Source organism: Chiloscyllium punctatum, chromosome 44 (assembly GCF_047496795.1).
Source record: "Chiloscyllium punctatum isolate Juve2018m chromosome 44, sChiPun1.3, whole genome shotgun sequence".
Classification (NCBI taxonomy): Eukaryota; Metazoa; Chordata; class Chondrichthyes; order Orectolobiformes; family Hemiscylliidae; genus Chiloscyllium; species Chiloscyllium punctatum.
Genome location: NC_092782.1, coordinates 43,151,768 through 43,169,811, shown reverse-complemented (window position 1 = coordinate 43,169,811; position 18,044 = coordinate 43,151,768). Strand labels below are relative to the sequence as shown.

General features: G+C 42.4%; 1 protein-coding gene across 2 annotated transcripts in view; it reads right to left on the bottom strand.

Moving 5' to 3' along the window:
* LOC140466930 (hematopoietic lineage cell-specific protein-like) overlaps window positions 1-18,044 on the bottom strand; it is a 76,863-nt gene that overhangs the window by 37,267 nt on the left and 21,552 nt on the right. For both annotated transcript variants that reach the window (XM_072562785.1, XM_072562786.1), the window contains exon 2: window positions 7,624-7,709. In XM_072562785.1, coding sequence (XP_072418886.1) covers window positions 7,624-7,707 — 84 coding nt within the window. In that variant the 5' untranslated portion in view covers window positions 7,708-7,709. The remainder of the gene's footprint in view (window positions 1-7,623; window positions 7,710-18,044) is intronic.

The window sequence follows — 18,044 nt, the reverse complement described above, 5'->3', positions numbered from 1 at the left end:
CTGTTGGAGAGATAGTACTGAGAGAGTTTCACACTGTCAGGGACAGTACTGAGAGAGCACTGTACTGTTAGAGAGATAGTACTGATAGAGTTCCACACTGTCAGGGACAGTACTGAGAGAGTTTCACACTGTCAGGGACAGTACTGAGAGAGCACTGTACTGTTGGAGAGATAGTACTGAGAGAGTTCCACACTGTCAGGGACAGTACTGAGAGAGTTCCACACTGTCAGGGACAGTACTGAGAGAGCTCCACACTGTCAGGGACAGTATTGATAGAGTTCCACACTGTCAGGGACAGTACTGATAGAGTTCCACACTGTCAGGGACAGTATTGATAGAGTTCCACACTGTCAGGGACAGTACTGAGAGAGCTCCACACTGTCAGGGACAGTACTGAGAGAGCTCCACACTGTCAGGGACAGTACTGAGAGAGCTCCACACTGTCAGGGACAGTACTGAGAGAGCTCCACACTGTCAGGGACAGTACTGATAGAGTTCCACACTGTCAGGGACAGTACTGAGAGAGCTCCACACTGTCAGGGACAGTACTGAGAGAGCACTGTACTGTTGGAGAGATAGTACTGAGAGAGTTTCACACTGTCAGGGACAGTACTGAGAGAGCACTGTACTGTTGGAGAGATAGTACTGAGAGAGTTTCACACTGTCAGGGACAGTACTGAGAGAGCACTGTACTGTTAGAGAGATAGTACTGAGAGAGTTTCACACTGTCAGGGACAGTACTGAGAGAGTTTCACACTGTCAGGGACAGTACTGAGAGAGCACTGTACTGTTAGAGAGATAGTACTGATAGAGTTCCACACTGTCAGGGACAGTACTGAGAGAGTTTCACACTGTCAGGGACAGTACTGAGAGAGCACTGTACTGTTGGAGAGATAGTACTGAGAGAGTTCCACACTGTCAGGGACAGTACTGAGAGAGTTCCACACTGTCAGGGACAGTATTGATAGAGTTCCACACTGTCAGGGACAGTACTGATAGAGTTCCACACTGTCAGGGACAGTATTGATAGAGTTCCACACTGTCAGGGACAGTACTGAGAGAGCTCCACACTGTCAGGGACAGTACTGAGAGAGCTCCACACTGTCAGGGACAGTATTGATAGAGTTCCACACTGTCAGGGACAGTACTGAGAGAGCTCCACACTGTCAGGGACAGTACTGAGAGAGCACTGTACTGTTGGAGAGTAAATATTGTTGTAGTTTTGTGTTCATTGGCACAATTGTAGCAATTTCACACGTGGATTGGTAAATGCACTGAAATCTTTCTATTTGAAGACCATTTCAGGAAGCAGATTTTCTCCCAAGTTCAGCAAATGTTGCTCCAGCAAAAGTAGTTTTAATCCGTCATTTCATTTGCACCAACATTAGCTGTTGTTCACATGCTGTGTACCCTGGTTACTTGCACATTAGTATGTTTTATCTTAAAGTGATTTCACAACAAATATTGAAAGATGGTAAACAGAGAGGAAAAAGGAGGGGGGAGGGGTTTAGTAATGACAGAGCACTGTCCGAGGGTGGTGTAAAAGGATTACAACAGAGTTGGAAAGGAAGTATTGAGGTGTCAGTGCGAGGTCAGAAGAGTCAATCGACATATATTACACCAGTGTCATGTCTCTCTTCCTTGAGATGAAGATGTTTCAGAGTTCTCATAGCGTACTGGAAATGTTTCATCCTCCCTCACCATTGGCCTCTAATCTTATTGTTGTCAGGTTGTTGTCACTCTGTCCTTTCGGATTTTGTGTTAAATAGCTGTAGGTATAGTATGCGATAAATAGTCTTTGCACCATTTGGTTAGGCATGTTCAGCCAAGGTTTCTACTCAGTGATCCTGCAAGAAACTGAGTGTCTGTTTCCTGATCAAGCTCAGCAATGATGTCTTACATGATGCCTAATCTAGCAACACACATAGGAGTAGTCTATTCAGTCCATTGTGTCCATGTCACCATTCAACATGACCATACATGCTCCTCCATCTCAGTGCCAGACTCCATCTTTCTCCCCATATACCTTGACACCTTTACTCTCTAGAAATATATTTATTCCTCAATTATATTCAGTGACTGGCCCTCCACAGCATTCTACAGCAGACAACTCCACAGGTTTACAATCTTCCAAGTGAAGAGATTTCTTCTCGTCTCAGTCTGAATTGGTCCAGCAGATATCCTGAGATTGTGATTCCCCCCTGTTCTGGACCTCCATATCAGGGGATCCCTGTATCTAGACTATCCAGCCCTATTGGACCTTTACATGTTTCAATCAGATCATCTTTCATTCTTGTAAACCCCAGTGAATACAGGGCCAGTCGGCCCAACTCCCAATAAACCTGCCATCCCAGGAATTATGCTGGTGAACCTTTGCACTACTCCTTCTATGACAGATGTATCTTTTCAAAAGTAAAGGGGCCAAACCTGCACTCAACATCCTGATGTAGTCTCACCAAGGCCCTGTACAGCTTTAGTGCGATTTCCTTGCTATTATACTCAAATCCTCTCACAATGAAGGGGGACAAACTACAAGCCTTCCTAACAGCTTGCTGCACCTGTTTGCCTACTTTCAATGGCCAATGTACAAGTCAAAATTTGTACATTAACATTTCCCAATCTATCATCATTTAACTTCCATCTCCCCAGACTGTTTCTCCTTTCAAAATAAACAACTTCAAATGAGGCACGTCATATTTCACCAGCTAATATTTACCCACTCATTCATTTTGTCTGAACTGGCCTGAGACCACTTTACATCTTCTTGACCACTCACAATCCTAAGTATTTCTGTGTTGTCAGAACTCTTGGGAAATATTGCTTTTTATGCTTCTGTCACCTAAATTGTTCATATATTGTCAATAGCTGGGGCCCAGGTGCTGACCCCTGTGGGGCCTCACTAGTCACCCTGTTCACTCTGGAAATAATCCATTCATTCCTAGTTCTTTTCCTGCCTGGTAACCAATTCTCAATCCATGATACAATTCACAATCCATCATCTGACTCACAATCCATGATCCAATTCATAATCCTCAACCCAATTCACAAGCTATCATTCAATTCACAATCCAAGATCCAATTCCCAATTCATGATCTAATTCACAATCCACGATCCAGTTCATAATCCACAATTCTATTCACAATCCATCTTCTTGCAATTCTGGTCTCCTTCTGATCGGAAAGATGTCGTGAAACTTGAAAGGGTTCAGAAAAGATTTACAACGATGTTGCCAGGGTTGGAGGGTTTGAGCTATAGGGAGAGGCTGATTGGCTGGGGCTGTTTTCCCTGAAGCGTCGGAGGCTGAGGGGTGACGTTATAGAGGTTTATAAAATCATGAGGGGCGTGCATAGGATAAATAGACAAAGTCTTTTCCCTGGGGTGGGGGAGTCCAGAATTAGAGGGCATAGGTCTCGGATGAGAAGAGAAAAATTTAAAAGGGACCCAAGGGGCAGCTTTTTCACGCAGAGGGGGTGTGTTTATGAAACGAGCTGCAGAGGATGTGGTGGAGGCTGATACAAGTACAGCATTTAAAAGGTATCTGGATGGGTATATGAATAGGAAGGGTTTAGAGGGATATGGGCCAAGTGCTGGCAAATGGGTTGGGGTATCTGGTCAGTATGAACGAGTTGGACCGAAGGGTCTGTTTCTGTGCTGTACATATCTAAAACCCTATCTAACTCTCAATCCATGTTCCAGTTTTCGATCTACACAATTCCAGGCTCAGATAAGAAAGACCCGTTGAATATAGCACGGGGTTTCGCTGGCACCATTTGAACAGCCCCAGCAAAGCCTCAGGAAGAAGGAAACAAAGTCAACAGTAGGTTTCAGGATTGAGATGTTACAATTGCATTGACATTATTCATTGTACTGTAACCACTCCAATCGGAAAAGTGTGGGACCAAGTCATTTCTGGATTTCGGAATTTCTCGATTGCGTCGAGAACAGAAATGTTCAGCAGCTTTTCATTTCCTGTCATCGGCAGAGAGGACAAACAAGAAAAAGAAATTTCAAATGATCTCAAGATTTCATTCTTCAGGGAAAAGACTGCTCATTGGTTGGTGAGTTGACTCTGATTGGCTGAGCTGTTGCCATGGCAAAAGCATCATGAACTACAGATTCCTTAGAGAATGATGTTTGAGTGCCTAACCTTTAATGGGAGATTTGTAAAACAGTATTGTCAATATTTACCTGTCACCAAACACGGAGATAAAATTTTATACAGCAGGAATAAAATTACTTTATTTACCCAAATACTGCATCTTCCATTTTTCAGCTCCTAATGTGCTATACCAAAATAAGTTTGTGAGTTGCTTGGATCTATTTAAAAACGTTCCGGATGCTCCGATGTTTCCAAACCATTGACTTTCTGATTGGGGATGTTGCAGTGTATCTGCAGAGTTTTACCCTCGCAGGAAAGTGAAAGGGCAGTACTTCTCCCACTGCACGAACCAATTCCCATGATAGGCAACAACTTCTGACTCAAAACACATGGTGCTGGAAAAGTACAAGCCGGCCAGGCAGCATCCGAGGAGCAGGAGAATCAATGTTTCGAGCAGAAACTCTTCATCAGGAAGAACTTCTGCACTGCCCTATCAAATCCTCAGCACTGAACTGATTGAGTGCATTGATTCCACAGCTCAGAAAAGTTCATCTGATGCACAATTCTGTTTTCCACAATAGATGTGCTCTTTATCCATCCCAACTGAACAAGTATTAGAAGAGGTAACGATCACATTACCTGGGCTCTGTCAGAACATACCTTGGTTACTGTGTTCAGTTCTTTTTCCTGGAAAAGCAAAGGGCTGTTCAGGTACTTGGGAGAGGGCAGAGAGGAGGAACCAGGAGATAATGAGAAAATACTGGAGCCGCTGGGCTTCTCAAACAGGAATGCAAGTGTTGAAAAGGTATTCTTACTGGAATGGTCGACCTGAAATCCTAGTTTAAGAGTAACTTTGTGAAAGCAAATGGACAAAGATTGAAACTGACACCAGTTAAACTCAGGGGACTGATTCTTCTGTGTTGGATGTGTGATCCACATTTGCGATGGACTCCCAGAGAAACAAGTGGAACCAAAAGCTGTGAATCATATAAAAACTTAGTTTTTAATTCATTTACAGGATGTGGGTATCGCTGGCTAGGCCAGCATTTATTGCACATCCCTAATTACCCAGAAGGCAGTTGAGAGTCAACCACATTGCTGAGGGTCTGGATTCACGTGTAGGCCAGACCAGGTAAGGGTGGCAGTTTCCATCCCTAAAGGACATGAGTGAATAAGATGGGATTTTCCTGACAATTGACAGTGTTCAGCATTAGACGTCTAATTCCCGAATTTTATTGAATTTAAACTCCACAGTCTACTATGGTGGGATTTGAACCCAGGTCCTCAGAACATTGCTGAAAATGTGTTGCTGGAAAAGCGCAGCAGGTCAGGCAGCATCCAAGGAGCAGGAGAATCGACATTTCGGGCATCAGCCCTTCTTCAGGAATCAAACCTCCTCAGGACATTACCTGGGTCTCCAGATCACTAGTCCAGCAGTAATACCATCACATCAGAGTTGGAGGAGGGACAGACAGAGAATGGGGAAGGGGAAGAGGGTGAGATGAGAGGAGAAAAATAGGAGGAAAGAGCAGGGGAAAAAGGCAGAAAGTGAGAGGCAAGAGGAAAGGGTTGAGAGACGTGGGAAGTGGGTTGGGGAAGATAGGTAAGGCGGCATGAAGGAAGAGTGGGAAGGGAAGAGAAGGAGAGGCAATTGAGGGGAAGTGGCAGGAGATGAACGAGGGGACGGAGACAAAGCAGAGAAGGTATAAAGGAAAATTAAAATTTACAAGAGCAGGAGCAGAGAGAAGGGGCAAAGGAGGATGGGAATAAAATGAGCTGAAATGAATGGTATCAGTATGGTCTGCTGCTCTCTCCTGGGCTTTGGTTTAGTAAAGCGGAAGATGGGGTAGTGCAGTTAAGGAGAAGGCAAACTGATCACAGCAGTAACACTGGCTAGAAGGGGAAGTTCAAGTTGACCACACTTCCCGTTTTTCAGCTGATGGTCCATAGTTTAAGATCAGCATTGTTGCCTGCTAATGATGTCTGTGTTATATTCTTCTTCACGTTAGCATCATAAATTACAAAAATATTCCAATAATAAGTTTTAAATAACAGAATTGTTAAGGCTGCATTGATCTCAGTCTAAGTGGAGGTTATGATCATGTGATGGGTAGGTCCCTGTGCTAATAATCTAGGAAATCTGAAGCTTAGATCCCTGAGAACTTGAATTCAGCTTTTTTGTTAAAAAAAAACAAATAAAAATCACATCAGTAAGACTGACCAGTGGAGCTATCTGATTACCTTAGATATCCAACCTATCAGCTTTATCAACATCCTGCTGATGTGTTGAAGACTGTGCTCCAGAATTCAACCTGCCCCCGAGCCACACTGCTGTAAGGAAAGGCTCCAGGGTTTTCAACCACTCAACACAGTCACACACTCAATCTATACACAACGTCACACATGCATATACTACTCACAGCCTATACATGCATTCAAACACTCAACCTATACATGGACACTCAACCCACACAAATACACATACCCATGATCTCAAACCATACACACACACTCAACACACACACACACCCTCACAGACAGACACACACACAGTCAACTCACACACAGACACAGAGAGACACACACACCAGTAAATAGACAGGGACACAAAGGAAATGAAAGGTGGACTATCAGAGAGACGAATAAGTCATGAAATTGCTAATGCCACCCACACTCCACACTCCAGCTCAACATTTTCCCTCTTCTTATGCATGGGGTGAACAGACTTTCCACCTGACCTTTTTGTTGTTTTCTATCTTTTCCAGTTTACTTTCCAAATGTTAGCAGCTCCCCACCACTGAAGGTGTTAGTTCCTTGCAGGGAACATAGCTCTCCAGATATCCAGTGTCCTGCTTTGTGATCTTTTACAACGTAAGAGCCAAAGAATTCAGTGCAGGAAGACTCTTCCACCACACAGAGCTACATGCTCACTCCTGTCCCTATCCCAACCTACATTCACAGACAAGAACTTCCACCAGGGGGAGAAACAAAGGAGCAAGAATTTTCCTGAGTGCAGGAAGACGAATGGCATTATGTCGATGAGCAGGGCTAACCCAACAATCACCAACGATTCAACATGGCATCCTCTTTGTCTGTAACTCAGCTTCAGACTGAATAATCAACTGCCCTGCCAGGGAAGGCTGAATGTCGAGAGTTACATTGGCTGCTGAAGCGAAGCCCAGCTCAGACAGAGAACAGGATGAAGTCATTCTATTGCAACTTTATATAAAGACTGACTTTCAAAGTTTGTCATTGAATCCTCCAGGTTTGAGTGAGACGACCTGGACTGATATAGGACCAAATCAGTTAACAGAGTCATACTCCATGACGTTATGAACTGCTTTAGACCTACATCACTCCAGATATTCTCACTCAAACCTGGAGGATTCAATGATGGAACTTTAAAATTCAGGTATACAGAGAATATAGGACAAGGCCATTCAGTGTGGCAATCTCATTTCCGGGGAGTTTTCTAGACTACTTTAGAGTTCGGAATTTATTGAAACAAAAATGGATTACTCACAACGAAGTCAGGATCAGTTTCCCAATCATCCCCATCCTTCTCTACTTCCACTTTGACGTTATGGCCCACTGCAGATTTCCACATTTCTGAGAGCCAAAAGGAAAAGGTTTTAGTAAACAAACCAGCAACAACATGAAACCAGTTAATTGAGCTCTCCCACAGGCCAGTTTACATGTGACCCTCTTAAGGACTCCATCCCACCCACTGAATGCATGAAGAGAAGGTTCTGCTAAAGTACATACAAAATCCATCCAGGTGGTGGAGAACAGGAGGGCTCCACTTACAAAGATTCACATTCGGGGGAATACTGATATTTAGTTAGTATTGCTATGATGTGCTTTCTGTTGACTGGGTGCTGACAGTGAACATGCAATCCTCACAGCCAGTTCCATCATTACTGTTCCTTCATCATACACTGATGTCAGAATCCAAAGCTCATGGCCTGGCTTCGACAAGAAATGTTAAAATTCATCCGTCAGCAAATAGCCCACCTCCTTTGAATGTTACTGCCTGACTTTTAGGTTATTTATACACGACCTTACACAAGTGTAACTGAGCATGTTACAAAACAAAATCTCAAGTCCCTTATGCTTTGGTGTGTAACTTTTTCCACAAAACAGTTAGATAAAGTACAACATAATCCATGCAAGCTGAGATAGAGCCTTTAACTAATCACAACAGCACCTGCATAAATTTTATAGTGCCAGATTAACTGTTCTCTCACATCGCCTATTGGATAACTCACAATTTAATTGTTACAAGGTGATCCTGACCCTGAATAAATGGTGATTCCGTACAGTTACACAGTTGGTCACCCCTACTCCGAATAAACAGTAACTGTGTACAGTTACACAATGAGTGATCCTGACCCTGGATAAACAGTGTATCTACACAGTTGCACAGTGAGTCACCTCTACCAATTTTGCCATAATCTTTCTGAATTTACTAACATTAATATAGTGAGGACCTCTCAAAAGCTTCCAACAGCTACACGGTGAGTGACCACTTCCCTAAATAAAAAGTGACTGTGTACAGTTACATTGTGAGTGGAATTATCTTGAATAAACACTGTTTCTGTAGTTACACAATAAGCGACCCATATCCTGAATAAATAGTGACCATGTACAGTTACACAGTGAGTGACCATACCCTGAATAAACACTGTATCTGCACAGTTACACAGTGAGTGACCAGACCCTGAATAAACACTGTATCTGTCCAGTTACACAGTGAGTGACCATACCCTGAATAAACACTGGATCTGTCCAGTTACACAGTGAGTGACTATACCCTGAATAAACAGTGTATCTGTCCAGTTACACAGTGAGTGACCATACCCTGAATAAACAGTGTATCTGCACAGTTACACAGTGAGTGACCATACCCTGAATAAACAGTGTATCTGCACAGTTACACAGTGAGTGACCGTACCCTGAATAAACAGTGTATCTGCACAGTTACACAGTGAGTGACCATACCCTGAATAAACAGTGTATCTGTACAGTTACACAGTGAGTGACCATACCCTGAATAAACACTGTATCTGCACAGTTACACAGTGAGTGACCATACCCTGAATAAACACTGTATCTGCACAGTTACACAGTGATTGACCATACCCTGAATAAACAGTGTATCTGCACAGTTACACAGTGAGTGACCATACCCTGAATAAACACTGTATCTGCACAGTTACACAGTGAGTGACCATACCCTGAATAAACAGTGTATCTGTACAGTTACACAGTGAGTGACCATACCCAGAATAAACAGTGTATCTGTACAGTTACACAGTGAGTGACCGTACCCTGAATAAACACTGTATCTGCACAGTTACACAGTGAGTGACCATACCCTGAATAAACAGTGTATCTGTACAGTTACACAGTGAGTGACCATACCCTGAATAAACAGTGTATCTGTACAGTTACACAGTGAGTGACCATACCCTGAATAAACAGTGTATCTGTACAGTTACACAGTGAGTGACCATACCCTGAATAAACAGTGTATCTGCACAGTTACACAGTGAGTGACCATACCCTGAATAAACAGTGTATCTGCACAGTTACACAGTGAGTGACCGTACCCTGAATAAACAGTGTATCTGTACAGTTACACAGTGAGTGATCATACCCGGAATAAACACTGTATCTGCACAGTTACACAGTGAGTTACCATACCCTGAATAAACAGTGTATCTGCACAGTTACACAGTGAGTGACCATACCCTGAATAAACAGTGTATCTGTACAGTTACACAGTGAGTGACCATACCCTGAATAAACAGTGTATCTGTACAGTTACACAGTGAGTATCCATACCCTGAATAAACAGTGTATCTGCGCAGTTACACAGTGAGTGACCATACCCTGAATAAACAATGTATCTGCACAGTTACACAGTGAGTATCCATACCCTGAATAAACAGTGTATCTGCACAGTTACACAGTGAGTATCCATACCCTGAATAAACAGTGTATCTGCACAGTTACACAGTGAGTGACCATACCCTGAATAAACAGTGTATCTGCACAGTTACACAGTGAGTGACCATACCCTGAATAAACAGTGTATCTGCACAGTTACACAGTGAGTGACCATACCCTGAATAAGCAGTGTATCTGTAGAGTTACACAGTGAGTGACCGTACCCTGAATAAACAGTGTATCTGTACAGTTACACAGTGAGTATCCATACCCTGAATAAACACTGTATCTGTACAATTACACAGTGAGTGACCATACCCTGAATAAACAGTGTATCTGCACAGTTACACAGTGAGTAACCATACCCTGAATAAACAGTGTATCTGCACAGTTACACAGTGAGTGACCATACCTTGAATAAACAATGTATCTGTACAGTTACACAGTGAGTGACCATACCCTGAATAAACAGTGTATCTGTACAGTTACACAGTGAGTGACCATACCCTGAACAGTGTATCTGCACAGTTACACAGTGAGTATCCATACCCTGAATAAACACTGTATCTGTCCAGTTACACAGTGAGTGACCATACCCTGAATAAACAGTGTATCTGCACAGTTACACAGTGAGTGACCATACCCTGAATAAACAGGGTATCTGCACAGTTACACAGTGAGTGATCATACCCTGAATAAACAGTGTATCTGTACAGTTACACAGTGAGTGACCATACCCTGAATAAACAGTGTATCTGCACAGTTACACAGTGAGTGACCATACCCTGAATAAACAGTGTATCTGCACAGTTACACAGATGGTGATCATACCCTGAATAAACAGTGTATCTGTACAGTTACACAGTGAGTATCCATACCCTGAATAAACGGTTTATCTGCACAGTTACACAGTGAGTGATCATACCCTGAATAAACAGTGTATCTGCACAGTTATACAGTGAGTGACCACACCCTGAATAAACAGTGTATCTGCACAGTTACACAGTGAGAGACCATATCCTGAATAAACAGTGTATCTGTACAGTTACACAGTGAGTGACCATACCCTGAATAAACAGTGTATCTGTACAGTTACACAGTGAGTATCCATACCCTGAATAAACGGTTGATCTGCACAGTTACACAGTGAGTGATCATACCCTGAATAAACTGTGTATCTGCACAGTTATACAGTGAGTGACCACACCCTGAATAAACAGTGAATCTGTACAGTTACACAGTGAGTATCCATACCCTGAATAAACAGTGTATCTGTACAGTTACACAGTGAGTATCCATACCCTGAATAAACAGTGTATCTGTACAGTTACACAGTGAGTGATCATACCCTGAACAGTGTATCTGCACAGTTACACAGCGAGCGACCATACCCTGAATAAACAGTGTATCTGCACAGTTACACAGTGAGTGACTATACCCTGAATAAACAGTGTATCTGCACAGTTACACAGTGAGTGACCATACCCTGAATAAACAGTGTATCTGTACAGTTACACAGTGAGTGACCATACCCTGAATAAACAGTGTATCTGTACAGTTACACAGTGAGTGACCATACCCTGAACAGGGTATCTGTCCAGTTACACAGTGAGTATCCATACCCTGAATAAACACTGTATCTGTACAATTACACAGTGAGTGACCATACCCTGAATAAACAGTGTATCTGCACAGTTACACAGTGAGTGACCATACCCTGAATAAACAGTGTATCTGTACAGTTACACAGTGAGTGACCGTACCCTGAATAAACAGTGTATCTGTACAGTTACACAGTGAGTGATCATACCCGGAATAAACAGTGTATCTGCACAGTTACACAGTGAGTGACCATATGCTGAATAAACAGTGTATCTGCACAGTTACACAGTGAGTGATCATACCCTGAATAAACACTGTATCTGCACAGTTACACAGTGAGTGACCATACCCTGAATAAACAGGGTATCTGCACAGTTACACAGTGAGTGACCATACCCTGAATAAACAGTGTATCTGTACAGTTACACAGTGAGTGACCATACCCTGAATAAACAGTGTATCTGTACAGTTACACAGTGAGTGACCATACCCTGAATAAACAGTGTATCTGTACAGTTACACAGTGAGTATCCATACCCTGAATAAACAGTGTATCTGCACAGTTACACAGTGAGTGACCATACCCTGAATAAACAATGTATCTGCACAGTTACACAGTGAGTATCCATACCCTGAATAAACAGTGTATCTGCACAGTTACTCAGTGAGTGACCATACCCTGAATAAACAGTGTATCTGCACAGTTACACAGTGAGTGACCATACCCTGAATAAACAATGTATCTGTCCAGTTACACAGTGAGTGACCATAGCTAAAATAAACACTGTATCTGTCCAGTTACACAGTGAGTGACCATACCCTGAATAAACAGTGTATCTGTACAGTTACACAGTGAGTGACCATACCCTGAATACACAGTGTATCTGTACAGTTACACAGTGAGTGACCATACCCTGAATAAACACTGTATCTGCACAGTTACTCAGTGAGTGACCATACCCTGAATAAACAGTGTATCTGCACAGTTACACAGTGAGTGACCATACCCTGAATAAACAATGTATCTGTCCAGTTACACAGTGAGTGACCATACCCTGAATAAACAGTATATCTGTACAGTTACACAGTGAGTGACCACACCCTGAATAAACAGTGTATCTGTACAGTTACACAGTGAGTGACCATACCCTGAATAAACAATGTATCTGTCCAGTTGCACAGTGAGTGACCATACCCTGAATAAACAATGTATCTGTCCAGTTACACAGTGAGTGACCATACCCTGAATAAACAGTATATCTGTACAGTTACACAGTGAGTGACCACACCCTGAACAAACAGTGTATCTGTACAGTTACACAGTGAGTGACCATACCCTGAATAAACACTGTATCTGCACAGTTACTCAGTGAGCGACCATACCCTGAATAAACACTGTATCTGCACAGTTACACAGTGAGCGACCACACCCTGAATAAACAGTGTATCTGTACAGTTACACAGTGAGTGACCGTACCCTGAATAAACAGTGTATCTGCACAGTTACACAGTGAGTGACCATACCCTGAATAAACAGTGAATCTGTACAGTTACACAGTGAGTGACCATACCCTGAATAAACACTGTATCTGTACAGTTACACAGTGAGTGATCATACCCTGAATAAGCAGTGTATCTGTACAGTTACACAGTGAGTATCCATACCCTGAATAAACGGTTTATCTGCACAGTTACACAGTGAGTGACCACACCCTGAATAAACAGTGTATCTGTACAGTTACACAGTGAGTGACCATACCCTGAATAAACACTGTATCTGTACAGTTACACAGTGAGTGACCATACCCTGAATAAACAGTGTATCTGTACAGTTACACAGTGAGTATCCATACCCTGAATAAACAGTGTATCTGTCCAGTTACACAGTGAGTATCCATACCCTGAATAAACAGTGTATCTGTCTAGTTACACAGTGAGTGACCATACCCTGAATAAACAGTGTATCTGCACAGTTACACAGTGAGTATCCATACCCTGAATAAACAGTGTATCTGTACAGTTACACAGTGAGTGACCATACCCTAAATAAACAGTGTATCTGTACAGTTACACAGTGAGTATCCATACCCTGAATAAACAGTGTATCTGCACAGTTACTCAGTGAGCGACCATACCCTGAATAAACAGTGTATCTGTACAGTTACACAGTGAGTATCCATACCCTGAATAAACAGTGTATCTGTCCAGTTACACAGTGAGTGACCATACCCTGAATAAACAGTGTATCTGCACAGTTACACAGTGAGTGACCATACCCTGAATAAACAGTGTATCTGTCCAGTTACACAGTGAGTGACCATACCCTGAATAAACAGTGTATCTGTCCAGTTACACAGTGAGTGACCATACCCTGAATAAACAGTGTATCTGTCCAGTTACACAGTGAGTATAGATACCCTGAATAAACAGTGTATCTGTACAGTTACACAGTGAGTGACCATACCCTGAATAAACAGTGTATCTGTACAGTTACACAGTGAGTGACCATACCTTGAATAAACAATGTATTTGTACAGTTACACAGTGAGTGACCATACCCTGAATAAACAGTGTATCTGTACAGTTACACAGTGAGTGACCATACCCTGAATAAACAGTGTATCTGCACAGTTACACAGTAAGAGACCATACCCTGAACAGTGTATCTGCACAGTTACACAGTGAGTATCCATACCCTGAATAAACAGTGTATCTGCACAGTTACACAGTGAGTATCCATACCCTGAATAAACAGTGTATCTGCACAGTTACACAGTGAGTGACCATACCCTGAATAAACAGTGTATCTGCACAGTTACACAGTGAGTGACCGTACCCTGAATAAACAGTGTATCGGCACAGTTACACAGTGAGTGACCGTACCCTGAATAAACAGTGTATCTGCACAGTTACACAGTGAGTGACCATACCCTGAATAAACAGTGTATCTGCACAGTTACACAGTGAGTATCCATACCCTGAATAAACAGTGTATCTGTACAGTTACACAGTGAGTGACCATACCCTGAATAAAGAGTGTATCTGTACAGTTACACAGTGAGTGACCATACCCTGAACAGTGTATCTGCACAGTTACACAGTGAGTATCCATACCCTGAATAAACAGTGTATCTGCACAGTTACACAGTGAGTGACCATACCCTGAATAAACAGTGTATCTGCACAGTTACACAGTGAGTGACCATACCTTGAATAAACAATGTATCTGTACAGTTACACAGTGAGTGATCATACCCTGAATAAACAGTGTATCTGTACAGTTACACAGTGAGTATCCATACCCTGAATAAACAGTGCATCTGTACAGTTACACAGTGAGTATCCATACCCTGAATAAACAGTGTATCTGCACAGTTACTCAGTGAGCGATCATACCCGGAATAAACATTGTGTCCGTACAGTTACACAGTGAGTGACCATACCCTGTACAGTGTATCTGCACAGTTCCACAGTGAGTGACCATACCCTGAATAAACAGTGTATCTGCACAGTTACACAGTGAGCGACCATACCCTGAATAAACAGTGTATCTGTACAGTTACACAGGGAGTGACCGTACCCTGAATAAACAGTGTACCTGCACAGTTACACAGTGAGTGACCATACCCTGAATAAACAGTGTATCTGCACAGTTACACAGTGAGTATCCATACCCTGAATAAACAGTGTATCTGCACAGTTACACAGTGAGTGACTATACCCTGAATAAACAGTGTATCTGCACAGTTACACAGTGAGTGACCATACCCTGAATAAACAGTGTATCTGTACAGTTACACAGTGAGTGACCGTACCCTGAATAAACGGTTCATCTGCACAGTTACACAGTGAGTGACCATACCCTGAATAAACAATGTATCTGTACAGTTACACAGTGAGTGACCATAGCTAAAATAAACACTGTATCTGTCCAGTTACACAGTGAGTGACCATACCCTGAATAAACAGTGTATCTGTACAGTTACACAGTGAGTGACCATACCCTGAATAAACAGTGTATCTGTACAGTTACACAGTGAGTGACCATACCCTGAATAAACAATGTATCTGTCCAGTTACACAGTGAGTGACCATACCCTGAATAAACAGTATATCTGTACAGTTACACAGTGAGTGACCATACCCTGAATAAACAGTATATCTGTACAGTTACACAGTGAGTGACCACACCCTGAACAAACAGTGTATCTGTACAGTTACACAGTGAGTGACCATACCCTGAATAAACACTGTATCTGCACAGTTACTCAGTGAGCGACCATACCCTGAATAAACACTGTATCTGCACAGTTACACAGTGAGTGACCACACCCTGAATAAACAGTGTATCTGCACAGTTACACAGTGAGTGACCATACCCTGAATAAACAGTGTATCTGTACAGTTACACAGTGAGTGACCGTACCCTGAATAAACAGTGTATCTGTGCAGTTACACAGTGAGTGACCGTACCCTGAATAAACAGTGTATCTGTACAGTTACACAGTGAGTGAACATACCCTGAATAAACAGTGTATCTGCACAGTTACACAGTGAGTGACCATACCCTGAATAAACAGTGTATCTGCACAGTTACACAGTGAGTGACCACACCCTGAATAAACAGTGTATCTGTACAGTTACACAGTGAGTGACCATACCCTGAATAGACACTGTATCTGTACAGTTACACAGTGATTTATCATACCCTGAATAAGCAGTGTATCTGTACAGTTACACAGTGAGTATCCATACCCTGAATAAACGGTTTATCTGCACAGTTACACAGTGAGTGACCACACCCTGAATAAACAGTGTATCTGTACAGTTACATAGTGAGTGACCATACCCTGAATAAACACTGTATCTGTACAGTTACACAGTGAGTGACCATACCCTGAATAAACAGTGTATCTGAACAGTTACACAGTGAGTATCCATACCCTGAATAAACAGTGTATCTGTACAGTTACACAGTGAGTGACCAAACCCTGAACAGGGTATCTGCACAGTTACACAGTGAGTGACCATACCCTGAATAAACCGTGTATCTGCACAGTTACACAGTGAGTATCCTAACCCTGAATAAACAGTGTATCTGTCCAGTTACACAGTGAGTTTCCATACCCTGAATAAACAGTGTATCTGTCCAGTTACACAGTGAGTGACCATACCCTGAATAAACAGTGTATCTGCACAGTTACACAGTGAGTATCCATACCCTGAATAAACAGTGTATCTGTACAGTTACACAGTGAGTGACCATACCCTGAATAAACAGTGTATCTGTACAGTTATACAGTGAGTATCCATACCCTGAATAAACAGTGTATCTGCACAGTTACTCAGTGAGCGACCATACCCTGAATAAACAGTGTATCTGTACAGTTACACAGTGAGTATCCATACCCTGAATAAACAGTGTATCTGTCCAGTTACACAGTGAGTGACCATACCCTGAATAAACAGTGTATCTGCACAGTTACACAGTGAGTGACCATACCCTGAATAAACAGTGTATCTGGCCAGTTACACAGTGAGTGACCATACCCTGAATAAACAGTGTATCTGTCCAGTTACACAGTGAGTGACCATACCCTGAATAAACAGTGTATCTGTCCAGTTACACAGTGAGTATCCATACCCTGAATAAACAGTGTATCTGTACAGTTACACAGTGAGTGACCATACCCTGAATAAACAGTGTATCTGTACAGTTACACAGTGAGTGACCATACCTTGAATAAACAATGTATCTGTACAGTTACACAGTGAGTGACCATACCCTGAATAAACAGTGTATCTGTACAGTTACACAGTGAGAGACCATACCCTGAACAGTGTATCTGCACAGTTACTCAGTGAGTATCCACACCCTGAATAAACAGTGTATCTGCACAGTTACACAGTGAGTTTCCATACCCTGAATAAACAGTGTATCTGCACAGTTACACAGTGAGTGACCATACCCTGAATAAACAGTGTATCTGCACAGTTACACAGTGAGTGACCGTACCCTGAATAAACAGTGTATCTGCACAGTTACACAGTGAGTGACCGTACCCTGAATAAACAGTGTATCTGCACAGTTACACAGTGAGTGACCATACCCTGAATAAACAGTGTATCTGCACAGTTACACAGTGAGTATCCATACCCTGAATAAACAGTGTATCTGTACAGTTACACAGTGAGTGACCATACCCTGAATAAACAGTGTATCTGTACAGTTACACAGTGAGTGACCATACCCTGAACAGTGTATCTGCACAGTTACACAGTGAGTATCCATACCCTGAATAAACAGTGTATCTGCACAGTTACACAGTGAGTGACCATACCCTGAATAAACAGTGTATCTGCACAGTTACACAGTGAGTGACCATACCT